General features: G+C 39.0%; 1 protein-coding gene across 1 annotated transcript in view; it reads right to left on the bottom strand.

Annotated features, from left to right (window-relative positions):
- The window catches only part of LOC127424005 (plexin-D1-like), a 161,607-nt gene that overhangs the window by 127,791 nt on the left and 12,989 nt on the right, over positions 1–20,827 (bottom strand). Inside the window, exons 3-5 of the mRNA XM_051668755.1 lie at positions 10,104–10,235; positions 8,663–8,763; positions 2,004–2,133 (exon numbers count right to left, since the gene is read on the bottom strand). Of these exons, the coding sequence (XP_051524715.1) occupies positions 2,004–2,133; positions 8,663–8,763; positions 10,104–10,235 (363 nt within the window). The remainder of the gene's footprint in view (positions 1–2,003; positions 2,134–8,662; positions 8,764–10,103; positions 10,236–20,827) is intronic.

Genomic DNA, 20,827 nt, shown 5'->3' with positions numbered 1-20,827 from the left:
CGTTGCTGTGTCCAGTTCGTGCCCTGCGAATCTATCTGGACTGCACACAGAGCTTTAGATGCTCAGAGCAGCTCTTTGTCTGTTTTGGAGGACAGCAGAAGAGGAAAGCTGTCTCCAAGCAGAGGCTAGCCCATTGGATTGTGGATGCCATTTCTCTTGCATACCAATCTCAGGACTTGCCATGCCCCTTGGGAGTCTGAGTGCACCCCACAAGAGGTGTTGCATCCTCCTGGGCACTGGCAAGGGGGACCTCTCTAGCAGACATATGCAGAGCTGCTGGTTGGGCTACACCCAATACCTTTGCGAGGTTTTATAACCTATGCATAGACCTGGTTTCGACCCAGGTGTTACGTGGTAACAGCAGGTAGACCGGGCGGACGGTTGGGTGTACCGCTTGCATTGTACCTTTCCCATTTTTTCCGGTGAACCCCGGACGCCTCTTTAATTCTTAAGAACTGTTCGGTGACAAAATTGGCGGAGGAGTAACGACACCAGGTCCAGTGCTCTTATGCCCCTTTTCAGGTGAGCCCGTATGCTCGGGCTCAGTGCTCCATGCGTGGTGATTCCCACTTGGTAATCCCGTATGATGAGTTTCCACTGTTCGGTTTCCCCTTTGGTGAACCCTGTGTTTTCTCTCGCCAGAGCTTTCTCTGCCTCGGACACTGTGGCTGCATACCATCTCTGTAGATAGGGTCCTCCACTGATATCATTCCATATGTGAACTTCCCTGTTGGTAAGTCCATGTGAGGTATTCTCTACATGTTAACCTCCCTTTAGTAGGATGTGGTCTCCGTAGTGCTCTCCTTCCTGGTCATGGAAGAGCACTTCCCAGCGCTATTCTAGAAAGTGCTCGGCAGGAAATTGCTTAACAGCAAATCAGGAAAAGCACCGCCGGTAGCCAGGGAGATGCCTTACCTAACTCGCTGGAAGGTCACGACGTGGGTGAGCGCTCGCTACGAGGCACGCAGCAGCTTGCCCGTGTCCACTCTTCCATACCTCGTGACACGGTTCAGTGCCTGCGCCATTTCCTATAGGAACCCCTAGTGTCACTACATCGACACAACATCGAGTGAGTGACAGACAGGGAACGTCTTGGTTACTGATGTAACCTCTGTTCCCTGATGGAGGGAACGAGATGTTGTGTCCCTCCTGCCACGGCGCTGAACCGGCCAATGACATGGCTGAGACTCTCTATCGGCTCCTCATAAATCTGAATGAGTGGTGCACACCATCTCCTTTTATACCCATATGTCCGGGGGCGGACAATGGCATGCAAATTCCACTCGCCAATTCTCATTGGCCTTTTCTATTTTAAGCAAAGGTGATTGGGGCTCTCAAGATCCAGCCCCTAGTGTCACTACATCGACACAACGTCTCGTTCCCTCCATCAGGGAACAGAGGTTACATCAGTAACCAAGATGTTTTCTATACTGATAATCAACAACTTTAAATCAATAGTTTTAAGTTTTTCCATTGTTTTTCATTTGATTACGTTATTTACAGTGCTTCATGGGAGTGTTGTTTATTCCCTCATTAATGACATTAAGTACAGTTTGTAATGTTGTGAATCACTTCAGAGCTGGTTGGTTTGGTTCATGGAGCACAACTCTTTTTTGAAGGATTTTCTAAAATCCCTATGAAAGAAATGAATGGGAAAAATACTTCCGGAACCAAGATGGCTGAAAAAGTGGGCGGGCACTGTTTTGCGCTCTACAGATGTCATGAGAAATCACACCTGTCTCTGCGACAGACCTACAATCTGAAAACAGCAAAAGAGAGTCAGGGGGCTGGCCCATGCTTTTTTAGCCAAAGAGAAAACTATCCAGTCTGTAACATTCTCAGTCATCATACAAAATGTCTGACATTGCTCACAGCACCTTTCAGCTGAATTGCTGGTGAAATGGTTTTGTGCTGAAATGTCCTGCAGTGGCCTCTCAGTGTCGTTTCAAGACTTGTTTCAGACATTTATCATGTACAGTGGATTTTTGTGTGTGTGTTAATACCGTGATGTTGGTGGAGCGGCTGATGTCAGAGGGGGTGATGGTCATTGAAGGACACTGCTGTGCGCCATCACCTGTGCTGATCCATGAGCGAGACAGAGATCTGCTGAAGCAATCCTGCTCAATTGAACACCTGCAGATCACAGCACACATCACATCAGCTGAACATATGGACACACACTTCAAAGCAACACAGAGCCCAGGTGACATATCACTATAAGGCTGCTGCCATCTCATAGACAGTGGTTCATTACATGTATCGCTACAGTTCTGAGGTGAAGTGTCCACTGTGTGGCGCTAAAAGCGAGGTAAATGTTCACCCAAACAGATGAGGTTTTTAAGATTAATGCACTATTGAGTTTTAACGCAACAAAACTGACCTCCCTACCCTAAATCTTAAACCTAAACCTAACCGTTAGTGTCATTAAAGCAAATGTGAGATGAAAAACACAATTGCATCATTTTGTGCTGCTTCTATGACACTTTGGGCTCACGTGTGACTCGCATGCTCTTTAGGACTCGTACCCCGCTCGTTTACATCACAAGTGCAATGATCTATCAGTCGAGCTACTGCACAATTTGATCACACTCAAACAAGCTTGTATATGTAGTTGATTATATAAAGGCCTGAGTATATTTCGGTTGTCCGCATTGCTGATTGCTCTGTGCACAGTAAATGTGACACAAATTTAGTCATCAGTACAGCCTGTGTGGCCCAGATTTTCTGTACTAAAAGGCCATTGACTGTACTAAAAGAGTATCACAAAGCAGCTGTAGTGGGCATGCGTCGAACGCATTCATATTCGCTCACGGTCAGAAAAGTATACTCAAAAAGGCAATGCGGTCGGCCAGGCGCAATCCAATCCAGAACACACACACTTATCAAGTGGAAAATATTAAATTATTTAAAATAAATAATTATTTTGAAACACTTGTGTAGTGGCTTCATTGTGAGTAATATATTATGTTTGTTTACTTGTGTTTAATTATGATTCAAGTTCAAGGAATAACTTAAACGTGGAGGGTTGGATGTTGTGTGAGAGTCACAGTACGGCAATTTATTAAAGATGAAATTTGAAGAATATTAAGACAATGAGAAAGATAATAGTTCTGAGTACTTATGAGTCTTGAAAAGATAAACACACCTTTCCTAGAGTTGTGTATTTGTTTATTGCATGTGTATGTGTGTGTGTGTGTGTGTGTGTGTGTGTGTGTGTGTGTGTGTGTGTCCAGACTTTTAAAGTTGCTCAGAGAACAGCCAGAACCATTAAGTCAAGAATCATGACAAGAATAGAGCAGAATGAGTGTGACACCACTGAAAAATCCCCTGCAAATGCGCACATACACATGCTCACACACACGCTCACACACACACGCACGCACACACTCGCACGCGCACACACGCTCACACACACAAACACACATGCACGCACGCACACACATGCACACACACAGGCACACACACACACACACAGACACACACACATGCACACACACAGGCAAACCACTTAAACCTGCCCACACACGCACACACATGCACAAACATAAACACATGCACACAAACACGCGCACGCTCATACACACATACACAAACACACACACGCGCACACATACACACAAACACGCACGCACACACACACACATACACGCACACACACACACGCACACAGAGAGAGAGCTTAACTTGTATGGACTCTATGCACAGTCACTTCCACATTTTGCCTCAGGGGGCACACTTACTTACGGTGCAGCGCCGGAAACTATTTCTTTCTACGCTGATGAATGTTGCTCAGACGATTCAGGGGAAATTACTTTTCACACGCATTATTTACACAAGTTTCTTCAGATTACACTGGATAATATCCATCGCACATTGTGACACGGAGCTGTTGCTACATCCAGTGAAAGGAAGAAGGTTTTGTTAAGTGTATGTTAAGTTATTTCGACCACAGTGCATGACCACCTTAGCAAGGTCCCTGTTTCCGACTGTATTACACATGTATTTATTTTGATTCATTTAGCTAGATAAAGTATAGCTCCATGATATTATAAATTAATATAACATGACAATTGATAATACTCCAGCTTCACAGCAAATGCTGGATTGAACGATCATATATTTTTTAACATAGTGATAATAGTGGACAAAATTAGTTTATTTTATTCTATTTATGCAGTATAATATAATTTTCACTTTCAGTATAATTTATGTTAATAAAAATCGTGTCCTGTTTCTGAGAGATTTGTCATGTGCGTGTGCAGGGATCTGCCAAACTGAAGAGAGCCCTGATGATGAATGAATGATTATGAGAAGTGAACATTTTATTCTCCTTTTTTTTTTTTTTTTATTTGCTAAAAAAGGACATTTAACAATGATGCAGTAATTTGACACAATAAATATAGGTTAAATAGTGTGTTAACACTTTACAATAAGGTTCCATTCGTTAATATGCATTAATGTATTATTAGGTATTATGATCAAACAATTAACAATATCTTTTTTTTTTTTACAATATTTATTCATCTTTGTCAATATTAGTTAATAAAAATAGAATTGTTCATTGTTAGTTCATAGTGTTAACATATTGTTAACTTTTTATTTTTTTAAATCTATTAGTATGTTGAAATTAACATTAACTAAGATGAATAAATGCTGTCGAAACATATTGTTCATTGTTAATTCATGTTAACTAATGTTAACAAATCTTATTGTAAAGTGTTACCAGTTGAGTTATTTTATCATTACTTTTATTTATGAATATTGTGGTGTGATATTACAGATTATATGAATACAAATCCTCAACCTCAGTTTTTTCTCTTTCTTAGTAATGCTTTACTCGTGTGTTATCTAATGCTTTGACAAGGGGGAAATATAATAATTTACCAAAAAATCAGTACTGTGTGTAGTGTTCTCAGTGATGTTTCGTCGCCCTGCGGTTGACGCTAAAACCTTAGGAGCAACTGTCTCACATCATCAACTTCAGGTGATAGTTTGTGCTCTTGAATCGCTTGTGTTGCTGTATTTCTCACTTGTAAATCACTAGATGTAAATACTTTGCACATAAAGGAAGCTTTACACAATGGTATAGCAGTGCTCGGCCATGTATTTACACTTTTGGAGCTCGTTGCTGAGATCAATTATACTTTTACTAAATAAAATCAAATTTGTTGTGATAAATCGCTTTATTTTAGAAAGAATAGTAGTTTGCTACAACTCTTGTCACTTTCGCATTAGCCGGATACGATACTGGAAGATTGTCAGCCCCCTGAGATTTGACCGGAAATACATAGTCTACATTCCGTGCATAGATTCCATTGAACCTTGTATCGAAATTTTTAGGTTTTCTTTCATTTGTGGGCCATCAAGTTCATAATTGAGCCCAACAAATCCAACGTCATAATTTCCAGATGTTTTGCAATATTTAGGGGTTGTCTGGATCTTTTGCTTTTGCTTCTGTATTGCCCACAGTTTCTGCTGACCCCATTTCACTTGTTCATTATGTGGCCTTCATGTGCTATCAGAATTATCTTACTTCTCACTTCTAAAGTCGCAATTATGAGTATGTTGTGTTCAAGTATTTCGTTGCTGGAGAGAATAGGAAACATGCCGTCAGGTTAATTATTGAGGATGTTTTTTAGTAACTTATTTTGACACTGTTATACATGTTAGTCAGCTTGCTGAAGTGAAGATATGGAAGTTTGGTCAAATACATGATATTTTTCAGTGTAAAAAATACACAATATGTATCAAATGATCACTGATATACGCAAATGTATCTTACTGAAACAGCAAATGCGAATAGAGTAGCTGCATTTAGAAAAATAGATAAATCGATCATTCACTACAGAAAGCGTCCTCTTCTAAGCCATGTTAAATGTTTGTCTCCTCCCATCTTGAAAACTCAAAATTATCTCAGAGTTTTTGTCGTAATTAAGACTTGAGGGGGCATTTATGCACAACTTCCCAGCAAGAAACTCCTATTTCCGATATTTCCGATAGCACGTGAAGGCAACATTAGTGTGGAAGGACATAGTACCATTTAGGTTGGATAGAAATTGTATAGGCCTAAAATAAAGTATTCTTTATTTTTTGTAACATAAATTGTATGCACTGTATGTGTATAGATCATAAATTAAACATATATAGAACTGATAAAAAAAAAAAAAATAAATAAAAAAATACAAATTTTCTATATATTTCAAATTGCAGAAAAATATCTCCCATAGGAACAGTTTAAATGTAGCCCAACACCACAGTAAAAACACAACTCTGACTGGAAACAGCAGATCCCCAAAACCCCTCTCACAACACGCTGAATAACCTGTTAGCATAATGAACCATTACAATAGTTTTAATCACAAGACATGTTCTTTTTCTGTTTAAACCTGTAAGATTTACTTGTGTAATTTTGACAAATGCTTATACATTGCCACTGCAGACTATGGAAAAAGACATTTCAAATGAAAGGATACTTTTTCATGAACTGCAGTTAAAATGTGAAAGGTCTCAGTTTAACAGTGGATCAATTCTGTTAGACGTACTGCCAAAAACATGATGAGTTCACTCGGGCAGAGCAGCCATTATAACACATTTACACACTTCTGTGTTCTACACCCACACCACTTTTTGGGGAATAATCAATACAAATGAGGTAATGCCCATTCATGCCCCCCACACACTCACTTATAAAATTATCTAAATATTTCAAACACACTCACAAATACACACGTCGCACACTTCACCCCACAAATTGACAAGACTCCAGGATGTCATCATGCACAAACACACTCACACAAACACACACACACACACACACACACACACACACACACACACACACACACATATACACATACCATGTTTTTATATCATTGTGGGGACTCTCCATAGACTTCCATGCATTTTATGGATTTTATACAGATCTAACGATAATTTCTATCCCCTAAACCTAACCCTACCCCTAAACCAAACCCTCACAGAAAACTTTTTGCATTTTTACATTTTCAAAAAAACATAGTTTAGTATGTTTAATAAACCATTTCCCTCATGGGGACCGCTGGCTGGTCCCCACAAGGTAGGTTTTCTCAGGTTTTACTATCCTTGTAGGGACATTTGATCCACACAATGAAGTATAAACATGGTTACACACACACACACAGAGACAACATGGGCTGAAAAGCTTCTCAGTGCAGTTTGACATTTTCCTCTGAAAGAGTCACTATCATGAGAACAACATTATGAGATCAGCGGTTTCAGTAAAACAAGACAGATAAATGGACAAAAAAAAAAAAACAGTGTAGAGTTTCCACACTTTTTCAGTTGTGCCTTTCACCCAGTAACTTTTCCTATAAATTCCACACATTCAGGAAAACCCTTAGATAACCTACAGGAAATCCAGCTCCAAAACATTCAAATGTCTGCTGTAAAAGCTCTTTCAAACCGGCATTTTGTCAAACCAAAAAATGTCATTGGCAATCAGATCATTTTCTTTTAGAATACATTAGCTTTTGCAATTCAAATGACATTTCCATTAGAGTTTGAACTAATTTGAGTCCCATTGATGTGAAGCAAACTCAGACCACTTTAAATGGACCAAAAAGTGAACTGAGTGAAAAAGAACCTGCTTCTCTTTGCATTCACACTGTTCCTGCCTGTTACACATGGACTCAGATCTCTTTCTGCTCCACTTTAGTTATAAAAGGGTCTCAGTCCACTTTCACTGGATTCTGGAACCTTCTGCACTTGAATATTATGTTATTATAAAATATCTATATTATCATTAGTTTTATTGAATGTCAAATTATTATGATTATTAGGGCTGTTGATTTCATTAAGTAGGATTTATTACCCAAGCTTTTACTGACTGTGTTTAAACACAGCTGGACAGAGCGCAACTCTAAATGCAAAAGTGTTTTAAATTGTTTTAAACTAAGTTTAACTTGACACCATGCTTTACTTGTCTGCCACATAATTTAACGTGCTTTAATTATTTGAGTAATAATATATATATATATATATATATATATATATATATATATATATATATATATATATATATATATGTGTGTGTGTGTGTGTGTGTGTGTGTGTGTGTAATTATTCAGATAAAGTACATTACATTATTTTGGCAGACGAGTAAAGCATTGATAAGACAATAAAAAAGTGGCTTTAGAAGGCAGTATATTGTTTATATATACAGTATATATTGTATATTGCTTATAATTATTTAATCATTATACATTAAATTATTTACAGTATATTTGTGGGCCTTTCTCTGCAAATATTTATATATGCAACTAATTAGAATAAAGTACATTATTTGCATACATTTTGTTATCCATTGACAGCCCTAACTGTTATACAACAGTCATATACAGTAATTCTCTCAGATACTTTTTCTGGTTTCACGATCACTTGAATAATGTTATAAAAACTGCCTTTAGAAGTCAGTGTGTTTTATTTCTTTATTTTATTTTTCTTTATGCTTTCAATTTAGCTGTTCTGATGGCACAATTTACGGATAGGTCAGGGGACATGATTGAATGTTTAAATTTTACTGCACTTCTTTTTTTTTTTTTTTTTTTTACTGATTGTGATAATTTAAGAGCTATAAATACATACAGATCTGATCATCAGCTGGATGTATCATGAGATTTTTTACCTTCTCTCCAGTGTACACCAACCGCAGTGGGCATCTCTGGCACTCAGACATTCACTGCAGGAGCTGTACTGCGCACAAGCCGCCACCTTCACCCGCAACAGCTGCACAATCATAAACACAATGTTACTCAAAAATACACACATGCACTTTACATAAGGAGTCTTTAACTACTATGTACTTACATAAAAAAGAAAACATTTGATACAATGCACTTATTGTGTTGTTACATTGTTCCTAGCATCACACAGTAGTAATTACACTGTTGACTCAACCCCAACCCTAAAGCTACCCCTAACCCTATTTGTACCCCAACCTCGGTAGCAACAAATGCAAATCTCACAAGAGTTTTACAGAATAACACATATGTTCACAATAAGTACATTGTATCAAAAACTTTTTAATGCAAGTACATAGTTAAATGAATACTTTCTTTAATCACCCTCATGTTGTTCCAAACTCATATGACATTCTTTATTGTGTGGAACACAAAATAAAATAATTTAATGAATGCACATTTGGCTGAATTCAATGCAAAGGCAGTGTACCACGTCTTCTGATGACATACAATAACTTTGTATAATGAACATTTAAGTCGATATTCACTCTCAAATCAAATCAAATAACTGATCTGAATCCATAAACAGTGCTGATATCTGATACGGCGACTCCGTCGATAACATCAAACCTGGTTGGTTCTTGTGCATCTTGTGACGTTTCAGCGTTGTATATGGACTTTATTAATGATTTGATTTGAGAGTGAATAACAACTTTAATAACAGTCTGTTCATAAAACAAATTGATCGTATGCCTTCAAAAGACTTGGAATATGATGCTCGAGTGGCACGGACTACCTTTATGTTACTTTTTTGTGTTTTGAAGTGTTGAAGTGAGTCACTATGTACTGTCATTGTACTGAATTAAGCCAAAGGGACATTTATTAAAACATTTCCTCTTGTGTTTCAAAGAAGAAAGAAAAGGTATGGGTTTGGAACGGCGTGAGGGTGAGTAAATAATGGCAGAATTTTGGGAAAACTATTCCTTTAAAGACACCTAATATAAAGTGGGACAAATACATACGTTCACATGTGATGATCAAACACTTGAATGTTCTCGTGTGTATCAGACTAAAACACTGCCGTCATATGTTCAGTTTCACACCCTCCATCAATGTTCTCACCCATATGATTATTCACACAACACTGTCTCTTATCACCTCACACGCCAAATGCACACACAAAAAATGACGTTGTGAGAGAGAGAGAGAGAGAGAGAGAGAGTGTGTGATGAAAATAGAGTGTGCATGCTGGATGAACATTGTTTGCGTTTGATCTAAAAGTTCATGCTTAAATGCTTTAAGGGAGTTTTGTAGGCTAATGTAAATTGTGCCTATGTATGAATTTAGTAAATCATGAAAGTGATTTTGTAAATAGGTTTCACTCACGTGGTGTGTCGTCATGAGGTACAGGTAGTTCTTGTCACTGGGGTCAAAGGTCATGATGTGGTGCACTGGTTCGTTCGCAGGAAGTCTCAGTGACCACAGGTTCGCCACAGAGAGGTTACTTAAGAGAGACAGCTGTAGAACAAACACACAACACACTCTTTAACGCGCACTGCATGTCCAGAATAACATTCAGAATGAACTACTTTAGCAGTATGTAAACTGTGAAAACATTTCACATCTGAATTTGTACAGAATACCCTGACGAATTACAATATTAAACAACAGAGCACACTGTGTGGAATACTGTATCCTACAGTGGACAGTTTTTAATTTTAGTCATAATTTTAGTCTTTTCACAAAAATGTCCTTTAAATATAGTCAACATTTCATCATGTAACATTTATTAATTTTAGTCAGTTTTACTCATTTTAGTCAACAAAAATAACATTTTGGTTGACAAAATGACAAAAACGTGTCAGACTGTAACAGACCAAACTTTCATCAAATATTGAAATAGTATAAACTATTTATAATTATTAAAAAATGTATCAGACATATTAAAGATGAATATGAATATGTTTAATATGTTTGATTAAAGCTGATCTCCTGAAATAAACACATAAATTGAATCACAGTTTAGGATATTGTATTAAGTAAAGCGTGTTTTTCAGGAAACAACGTATTCACAAAACAAGTTCAAGTTCACCTGTTCATTCGCTTTATTGTCAATATTATTTGAATTAATACTATATAGATTTTTCTTTCTTTAAAAATAAATAAATAAATAAATAAATAAAACAGTGTTAGTGTATTGTTAATATCTTTTAGATTTTTTCTCATCATTTTTCGTCAGCAGTATGTTTTAATCAAAACCATTTGATAATCGCCATTATGCATTTTTTTTGTCACGTCTTCACTGTTGTTGACAAATAAAAATATAAAAAAACGTTGTCAGTGTGTTGAATGAACCAGAAGTAATATCTGCCACTATTTGTATTTGTTTTTTTGTTTGTTTGTTTGTTTGTTTGTTTGTTTGTTTTATTAATTAATTTGATAATAATTCAAATAAATGTTATGAATAAACATGAAACATGATGAGGACCACAATGTAACACACTACTGTATGATATATTTATTATTGCACATTGTAAGTTTCACATACTTTATTATATACCGTATGCACTGCATGTTCAGTTCAGAATACAGCTCAGAGAAAACATGAGGAATATTTTTTTTTTTCAAACTGTAAAAGTTTTTGACAACTCGTACTTTTGAATGAAATGTCAGTAGATGAAAGGAGCAGGATTATAATGATATGATATCATAATGTGCTGTAATGAGTGTTGAGAAAAGAGCATGTGAACTGTGGGGTGGTGAAAAACATTTGTCAGCTCACATCAAAATGAACCTGCAGAGATGAGGTGCTAATTGCTGATGTAGGCACAGACACAACTACACTCAAACACACACTATATTCAGCTAAACAGCACTTGAACACACACTCTAGAATGCTGTCAGTGTACGCGTGTGGCTGAAAACATGGGACAAAGTTAGAAAATGTTTTGCTAGCTCAAAGCAAGTGCTTAGTACTCACAACACAATGTCCACATATACAATTATTCGTGGAGGAGACTTTCCATTGACTATATTCTTTTGCATTATTAGAAATGTTCTATCCCCTAAGCCTAACCCACACAAACCATCAATACACTATTAGGGTTGGAAACCAATTCCATTTAAAAAAATAATAAAACTGGAACAAAATGATCTTTGGGACTTCCGGTTCTATTGACAGTTCTCAAACGTGCATTCTTCCACCAATGTGGATGCAACACCTTACTGAAATACTCTCAAATTAGCAGTGTGAAACAAACAGCGAGACCAGTGTAGTCTGATTCACAAACAAATGACTCTTATGAGCCGGTTCTTTTGAATCTACAGCACAAAACACACACTGTAGACTATATACTATATAAAATATATTATATTATATTATGTTTTCCTCATGGGAGCTGCTGGCCACATTGTAGCTAATTTATAGTTTTAACATCCTTGAAACTAAACATTCCAAATATTTCCAGATAAATCCAAATATTTCAAGTGTTCCATGCAAGAAATGACCACTGAAGAAATACAGTTATTAGAATAGCAAATAAATGACAGTAAGCTGGTGTCACAAGCAGTGAGTGGAGAGTGTCACAAAGACAGGTCAGCTGACAGACAGACAGACAGATACAGTGGTGTGAAAAAGTGTTTGCCCCCTTCCTCATTTCTTATTTTTTTGCATGTTTGTCACACTTAAATGTTTCAGATCATCAAACAAGTTTAAATATTAGTCAAAGATAACACAAGTAAACACAAAATGCAGTTTTTAAATGAAGGTTGTTATTATTAAGGGAAAACAAAATCCAAACCTACATGGCCCTGTGTGAAAAAGTGTTTGCCCCACCTGTTAAAACATAACTTAACTGTGGTTTATCACACCTGAGTTCAATTTCTCTAGCCACACCCAGGCCTGTTTACTGCCACACCTGTTCTCAATCAAGAAATCACTTAAATAGGACCTGCCTGACAAAGCGAAGTAGACCAAAAGATCTTCAAAAGCTAGACATCATGCCGAGATCCAAAGAAATTCAGGAACAAATGAGAAAGAAAGTAATTGAGATCTATCAGTCTGGAAAAGGTTATGAAGCCATTTCTAAAGCTTTGGAACTCCAGAGAACCACAGTGAGAGCCATTATCCACAAATGGCGAAAACATGGAACAGTGGTGAACCTTCCCAGGAGTGGCCGGCCGACCAAAATTACCCCAAGAGCGCAGCGACGACTCATCCAAGAAGTCACAAAAGACCCCACAACAACATCCAAAGAACTGCAGGCCTCACTTGCCTCAGTTAAGGTCAGTGTTCATGACTCCACCATAAGAAAGAGACTGGGCAAAAATGGCCTGCATGGCAGAGTTCCAAGACGAAAACCACTGCTGAGCAAAAAGAACATTAAGGCTCGTCTCATTTTTGCCAGAAAACATCTTGATGATCCCCAAGACTTTTGGGAAAATACTCTGTGGACTGACGAGACAAAAGTTGAACTTTTTGGAAGGTGTGTGTCCCATTACATCTGGCGTAAAAGTAACACCGCATTTCAGAAAAAGAACATCATACCAACAGTGGTAGTGTGATGGTCTGGGGCTGTTTTGCTGCTTCAGGACCTGGAAGACTTGCTGTGATAAATGGAACCATGAATTCTGCTGTCTACCAAAAAATCCTGAAGGAGAATGTCCAGCCATCTGTTCGTGACCTCAAGCTGAAGCGAACTTGGGTTCTGCAGCAGGACAATGATCCAAAACACACCAGCAAGTCCACCTCTGAATGGCTGAAGAAAAACAAAATGAAGACTTTGGAGTGGCCTAGTCAAAGTCCTGACCTGAATCCTATTGAGATGCTGTGGCATGACCTTAAAAAGGCAGTTCATGCTCGAAAACCCTCCAATGTGGCTGAATTACAACAATTCTGCAAAGACGATTGGGCCAAAATTCCTCCACAGCACTGTAAAAGACTCATTGCAAGTTATCGCAAACGCTAGATTGCAGTTGTTGCTGCTAAGGGTGGCCCAACCAGTTATTAGGTTTAGGGGGCAATCACTTTTTCACACAGGGCCATGTAGGTTTGGATTTTGATTTCCCTTAATAATAACAACCTTCATTTAAAAACTGCATTTTGTGTTTACTTGTGTTATCTTTGACTAATATTTAAGCTTGTTTGATGATCTGAAACATTTAAGTGTGACAAACATGCAAAAAAATAAGAAATCAGGAAGGGGGCAAACACTTTTTCACACCACTGTAGATGATGATGGATGGATAGATGGATGGATGGATGGATGGATGGTCAGGTTGTAGGCAATAACTGTAGACATAAACAAGTATGTAGTACAATGCAGTCAACTCTTTTTTGGCACAAACGGAACCCCATAGTAAGTCGGTACATATGCAGAGATTGAGTTGTAATTTAATTTAACTCTACTAACACAGATCCTCAAATAAGCTTATCTCACCATCCCAAATCACATTACAGACACTCCCCAAACCATCAGCACACTCATGAAACCACCTGCAGGGCACACACACACACACACACACACACACACACACACACTATACACTCACTCTTAAAGGGCATATTTCATGGAAAACAGGAATTTTCTTTTTTGAAATAAGAGTTTGATCTATGGCTGCACGATTACGACAAATATCAAAATGGTCAATTATTTACCATGATATAGTTTCTTTATGCAGGCAACACATCCAAAACAAGTTAAGAACTATAGAGCTGAATTACTTTATTGCTGTTTTATACATCAGTAATCAACTTCAGATTGGCCCACTTAGTAGCATAACAAAACCGATCTGTTATTCAATTTTTAAATAAACCGTACACAGAAATTGAGCAATGCGACAATATTCTCCCATTACAATGACTGAAGCAGAATGCAGCAATCAAGTCTGCCTCCCTACACCCTCAAACTACTTATATATTTGAAAATCTCAGAATAATTTGCAATAAACTTGAAATATATTGTTTCTATAGTTATAATCAACAACTTTAAATCAGTTTTATTTAGATTATGTCATTGGCAATGCTTCATGGGATTGTAGTTCATTCCCTCATTAAAGATATTAAAGTCTTGTGCATTTGTGTTTGTCTGATTTTTAAATACTTTTCTGCTTCAAATCAAAGGTTGTAATGTTGTGATTCACCTCAGAGCTGGTTGGTTTGGTCCAAACTCTTTTACTCTTTTGGTTTGGCTCTTTTATGAAGGGTTTTATGAAATCACTATGGAAAAAAAAGAATGGGAAAAATACTTCCAGAAACAAGACAGCTGAAAAAGTGGATGGACACTGTTGCGCTCTATTGGAGTCCCTTGTGTGTTTTATGTATAATACAGTTTTTCTTGATTGCTTAAACACCATAAACAGGCTTTTGAACAAAAATTTCAAAACCATAACAGCATTTACCAAAAAGCACACCCATTTCCCTAAACTATAAACACTATTCCCATGTTTTGACATGAGTCAAATTTGTTGAACTGTCACTGCAAAACTCTACACACAAATCCCTTCATTTCTCATTGCCTACACCATGTGGTCATTTAGAAAGCACTAGCATTCAATATTGTTCACTCAAGTCACTCGAGCTCAATTAGCACACAATTACCCAGGTGGAAACACTAAGAGTCAAAATTGATCACACACCAATCAGAACCTTCAATAGATAGATAAAAGGGCCCGAGTCAATTCATTCAGTTTTGGAACAATGGATCCTGAGAGATGAGAAGGAAGAGGTCGAGGACACCGGGGAGGACGACGACGACGACGACGACGACGACGACGACAAGGAAGAGCAAGGGCAAGGGCAAGGGCAAGGCAAGGGCAAGGAGACAAGCAGTCTTGGATGAAATTTGACCATGTCAATGGTATGACTATGAGGGAGGCTGGGCAACGAGTACAGCCAAACTTGAATAGCTTCACCGTCGCCTTGATCATAAGGACCTTCGGGGAGGAAAACAGGTAGGTGTACTTCAGACTGCTCTCTACTGTAACTTTTGAGTGCTGTACTCTGTCCTGTTACAACACATACATGTACTGTAGCTGATGCACTATACTAATAAAAAGAAATGCATCAAATTGCCTCGCATACAGAATTTCTGTATGCTTCCATTTTGTAAAAAGAATGTGTTACAGTAATCAGTACTTCTATTTTTGTAGGACACAGAGAAAACCACCTGGTGGATCAGGCATGCAAGAGGACTTTACCCCCGCTGCCTGGCTAGGGCCAATATAGCCTGTGATGTTGACGAGATTCTCTGGCCTGTCCCAGACCAAAGACGGGATGCTGGGGCAGAATCTATTTGTTGTTGTTTGGTGTATTGTACTGTACAGTACATTAAGGAATAAAAAAATGTGCATATGTATACATTTGTGTTCATCATGTGAAAAGGTTTTTGAGGGGGAGAACCACAAGCAACATCACTTATTAACGGTTTTTGTAGTATTGTTTTGAATTCCTCACCAGTGTGTAAGACTATGTTGTAGTGTGTGTGTTTTTGAGGGCTTGTGTGTCATGTATACGGGCAAAGTTTGGTTTTTCAGCAAGATTGAATGGTTTTGAGTGGAGAGCTTCATTTTGACCTGAAAATAGGAAGTTTGGGGAATTGGGTGAGAAGTTATGGATTTGTGTTTAGAGTTTTGAGAAAAGGAGGCATAATTTCATGTTTCAACTGTAATAAGGGTACTCAAAGATGCTTTACATGACTTAATAGTCATAAAAACAATACAATAAAACCTATAACACACAGCATTAATCACACATTAAAAGCAATCGTGAAAAGATGAGTTTTGAGTAGTGATTTGAACATGGACAAATCGGAACGGTCTCGAATGTGTTTGGAGAGAGCATTCCAGAGGGAGGGGCAGCTATGGAGAATGCTCTGTCTCCCCAGGTGCAATGCTTGGTCCTGAGTGGTGTAGACCGTAATTTAGTATGAGGAGCACTGTTTGTGTGACACTGTCTATGTGGAGTTGAGTTGCTGCCTACTGTATGTGGGATATTTCAAATCAGCCGATTAAACTATCACCCCATACCTAACAATACATGATGTCATTTTCAGAATTAAAGATTAGAGTCTTTGAGAAAATGCACACTCTCTCTCTCTTTCTCTCTCTCTCTCTCTCTCTCTCTCTCTCTCTCACACACACACACACACACACATGCAGAGACTCACCTCAAACATACACGCACACGTTCCAAAACAGCCCATTACATCTGGAGCAGACATCCCTGTGTCTTGGCAGGGGAACAAAAAGCCTTATTCTGAGCTCTTTAATCAAGACTCCCTGCAGCCATATTTTTTATCTGTGTGAATGAAATACTCAATAACAGCATTTCTCACAAAAAGCTTTCCGAATGAAGGACATTTTTTCCATGGACACAGAGCAGTGCTCTATGTTTTCCAGACTTTAAATCACAACTTAAAGGTGATATAGCCAATATGATACACCTTCCTGGAATTCTGCCCTAATTAAGCATTTTTTCAGAGGCATTTGTTGTTTGCAGATGTTTTCAAAAGCAGCATGCACATGAATAATGTTTTGACAGTGCTTTGGGTTTGTGTAAGTGTGTGTGTGTGTGTGTGTGTGTGTGTGTGTGTGTGTGTGTGTGTGTGTGTTAGGGTGGACAGACATCCTGGGACAGTCCCGTATTTAAACACTTTTTCTAGTGTCCCAACTTATTCTGAAAAAATCGTGTTTTGTTCTTGTAACAAGGTAAAAGGGAAAGGAGGAGGTGAGAACCAGCTTAACAACATCAATTTAATGATTAACTTAAAAAGATAAATACATGCCGGGCAGCTGCCCGTAACTCTCTCTCTCTGGAACTGCTGCCTCCGGTCGCCTTTATCCCTCTCGGGGTCTTGATTAGCCTGATTAGGGGCCGGGTGTGCAGCATCACAACCCGGCCCCGCCCTCCTCACTGCCATCAGGCCAGGCTTGAGGAATCATTCATACCCTCTGACATTAAAAAGCAGTTGAAAGCCCTGGTTGAAGCTGGTAACATGCGAGCAGATGATTTCTTTTGTGCAGTGAGAAACTTTTATTCAGCATCGGTGGATTACCTCCAAAATTGGAGCCACTCATTAGAGAACACAGAAAAACTTGAGTGCGCCCTACTGAGAGACATCCCATAGTGGAAAGACATTCAGAGCAGCCTCGAACACTTCTACTCCAGAATCCCTACTCTCAGTTTGATTGACAAAACCACGCTCTTTGATGAGTGGGCTTGCACGAAAAACATTGCCACTCGTTGCTTCACTGAATGGAACATGAACAAGACAGCCGTGTCTGAGAGATGGACAGATATTTTTTGTGAACTGGAAAGCAATACCATCAACTTCGGAGTCTTAGCGAAGGTCGTGGAGTTTGTTTTATGCCTGCCTGGGACATCTGCATCTGTGGAGCATGTGTTCTCATTAATGAATGCAGCATTGACACCGGATAAATCTCGGCTCAGTGTAACAGTCATGAAGGCAATGCTTTTCGTACATCTTAATTTTGGACTGGACTGCTCTGCATTTTATGATAGTCTCTTGAAAGACGAGCGCACACTGAGAAAAATTGCTGCCAGCGAAAAGTACAAGGTGACAACAGTTACCAATGCGGATGCACCCATGCACCAAAGCTACTTCGCATTGAACTGCGCCTAGGTAAAGATACGTTAATTTCATTTTTGCTGGGAGGGGGCTGTCCCGTTTTCCACAAGCACAATCCTATGGTGTTACTATGGTACATTGATGGCATCAAATGGCAAATATATAGTATAGTACTGAATTACCAGATGTATAGACCATGCTTTTAATGGTACTTAAAAGGTATTTAAGGAATTCTATTGTATTACTATGGTATGTAGGTATAAAATAAATAAATAAAACATGGCCATCCTATGGTATTTTTTTGTAATTGAAACTCCACTAGAACTTTCCTATAAATGTTTTAGAGTTAATACTACAGCTGCACTCCCACAGGCCCTAGACAGGCGCCTTTACACTGAAACATGTTATAAACGAGAGCAACTGAAACTTGTAAACGTTGAGTTATCTTAAGTTCACACAACTGAGCTTCTGTATAAACAAGCACAGGACAAACATGCAGATAAGATGAACAGCAGAGGAATATAAGGTCTGGACCAACTGAATGGACAGGAATGCTTTTAAAGGGGCTTTGTGTGCAAGGCAAACACCTTTCAGAGAACACGAACAAACATTTGAATCTGTCTGTCTCTCTGTGTGATCTGTGTTTCTATGTACTGTAACATTAATGCTGTGTGTGTGTGTGTGTGTGTGTATGTATGTGTGTGTGTGTGTGTGCGCTTTCTGTGTTGAGTTTGCAAGTTCTCCCTGTGTTTATGTGGGTTTCCTCCGGGTGCTTCGGTTTCCCCCAAAAGTCCAATCAAAATAACATACAGTGAGCGGCAGTTCTGCAGATGGAAATGCCTCATTGATGAGAGAGGTCAACAGAGAATGCCCAGACTGGTTCAAACTGACAAAGTCTACGGTAACTCAGATAACCACTTTGTACAATTGTGGTGAGAAGGATATCACTTCACTTTTTATACTTCACTTTTATTGTCACACAACCATATACACAAGTGCAATAGTGGGTGAAAGTCTTGGGTGCAGTTCCGGGCAACATGGAAGTCATGACATTGATGAGACATAGATGAGACATATACCAGTTTACAATAAACAGATTTACACATCACAATTTACATATCTAATATACACATCATTACACACAACACAATATACAAATAATAATATACAATATACAATACACACAATATAGAATATTGTACAGTATACAATACACACAATATAGAATACACATACACACAATATAGAATACACATTATACAATAAAAAGAGTATATATAGTGTATATAAAATATACAGTAGGTTGTATTGTACTGTATTGACATTCAGGCTGTCAGTTGATAGTCAGTTGCCAGTGTGTTGTTAAGAGAGAATATCATTTAAGACAGTCCAGTGTGAGATAATAAGATTAATAAAGTGCAGTGCTGTTGTATATTGATCGTAAGAGATCAAGAGTTCAGAAGTCTGATTGCTTGGGGGAAGAAGCTGTCATGAAGTCAGCTGGTGCGGGTCCTGATGCTGCGATACCGCCTGCCTGATGGTAGCAGTGAGAGCAGCCCATGGCTTGGGTGGCTGGAGTCTCTGATGATCCTCCGAGCTTTTTTCACACACCGCCTGGTATATATGTCCTGGAGGGAGGGAAGCTCACCTCCGATGATGTGTCTGGCAGTTTGCACCACCCTTTGCAGGGCTTTGCGGTTGTGGGCGGTGCTATTGCCGTACCACGCAGTGATGAAACCAGTCAGGATGCTCTCTACAGTGCTGGTGTAGAACCGTGTGAGGATGTGGCGGTTTATTCCAAACTTCCTCAGCCGTCTCAGGAAGAAGAGGCACTGATGAGCCTTCTTCACAATGGCCTCAGTGTGGACGGACCATGTGAGTTCCTCAGTGATGTGGACACAGAGGAACTTGAAGCTGCTGACTCTCTCCAACGGTGCTCCATTGATGGTGATGGGACTGTGTTCTCTGTATTTTCTCCTGAAGTCCACCACAAGCTCATTTGTCTTGCTGACATTGTGGGAGAGGTTGTGCTCCTGACACCAGCGTGTCAGAATGAGCACCTCCTCTCTGTAAACCATTTCATCATTGTCAGTGATCAGACCTACCACCGTCGTATCATCAGCAAACTTAATGATGACATTGGAGCTATGTGTTGCCACACAGTCATGTGTGTACAGGGAATACAGGAGCAGGCTGAGAACACAGCCCTGCGGGGTTCCAGTGTTGAGGGTCAGTGATGAGGAGATGTTGCTGCCCATTCTAACCACCTGGCATCTACTTGACAGGAAGTCCAGGATCCAGCTGCACAGCAAGCTGTTTAAGCCCAGAGCCCGGAGTTTCGCATAAAGCTTGGAGGGCACTATGGTGTTGAATGCTGAGCTGTAGTCTACAAACAGCATTCTCACTTAAGTGTTCCTTTTTTTCCAAGTGGGAGAGAGCAGTGTGTATTGTAGATGCAATGGCATCATCGGTGGAGCGGTTGTTGTGGTAAGCAAACTGCAATGGGTCCAGTGATGGAGGCAG

Source organism: Myxocyprinus asiaticus, chromosome 33 (genome assembly GCF_019703515.2).
Source record: "Myxocyprinus asiaticus isolate MX2 ecotype Aquarium Trade chromosome 33, UBuf_Myxa_2, whole genome shotgun sequence".
In the NCBI taxonomy this organism is placed as follows: domain Eukaryota; kingdom Metazoa; phylum Chordata; class Actinopteri; order Cypriniformes; family Catostomidae; genus Myxocyprinus; species Myxocyprinus asiaticus.
This window is presented reverse-complemented; position numbering and strand designations above follow the sequence as displayed.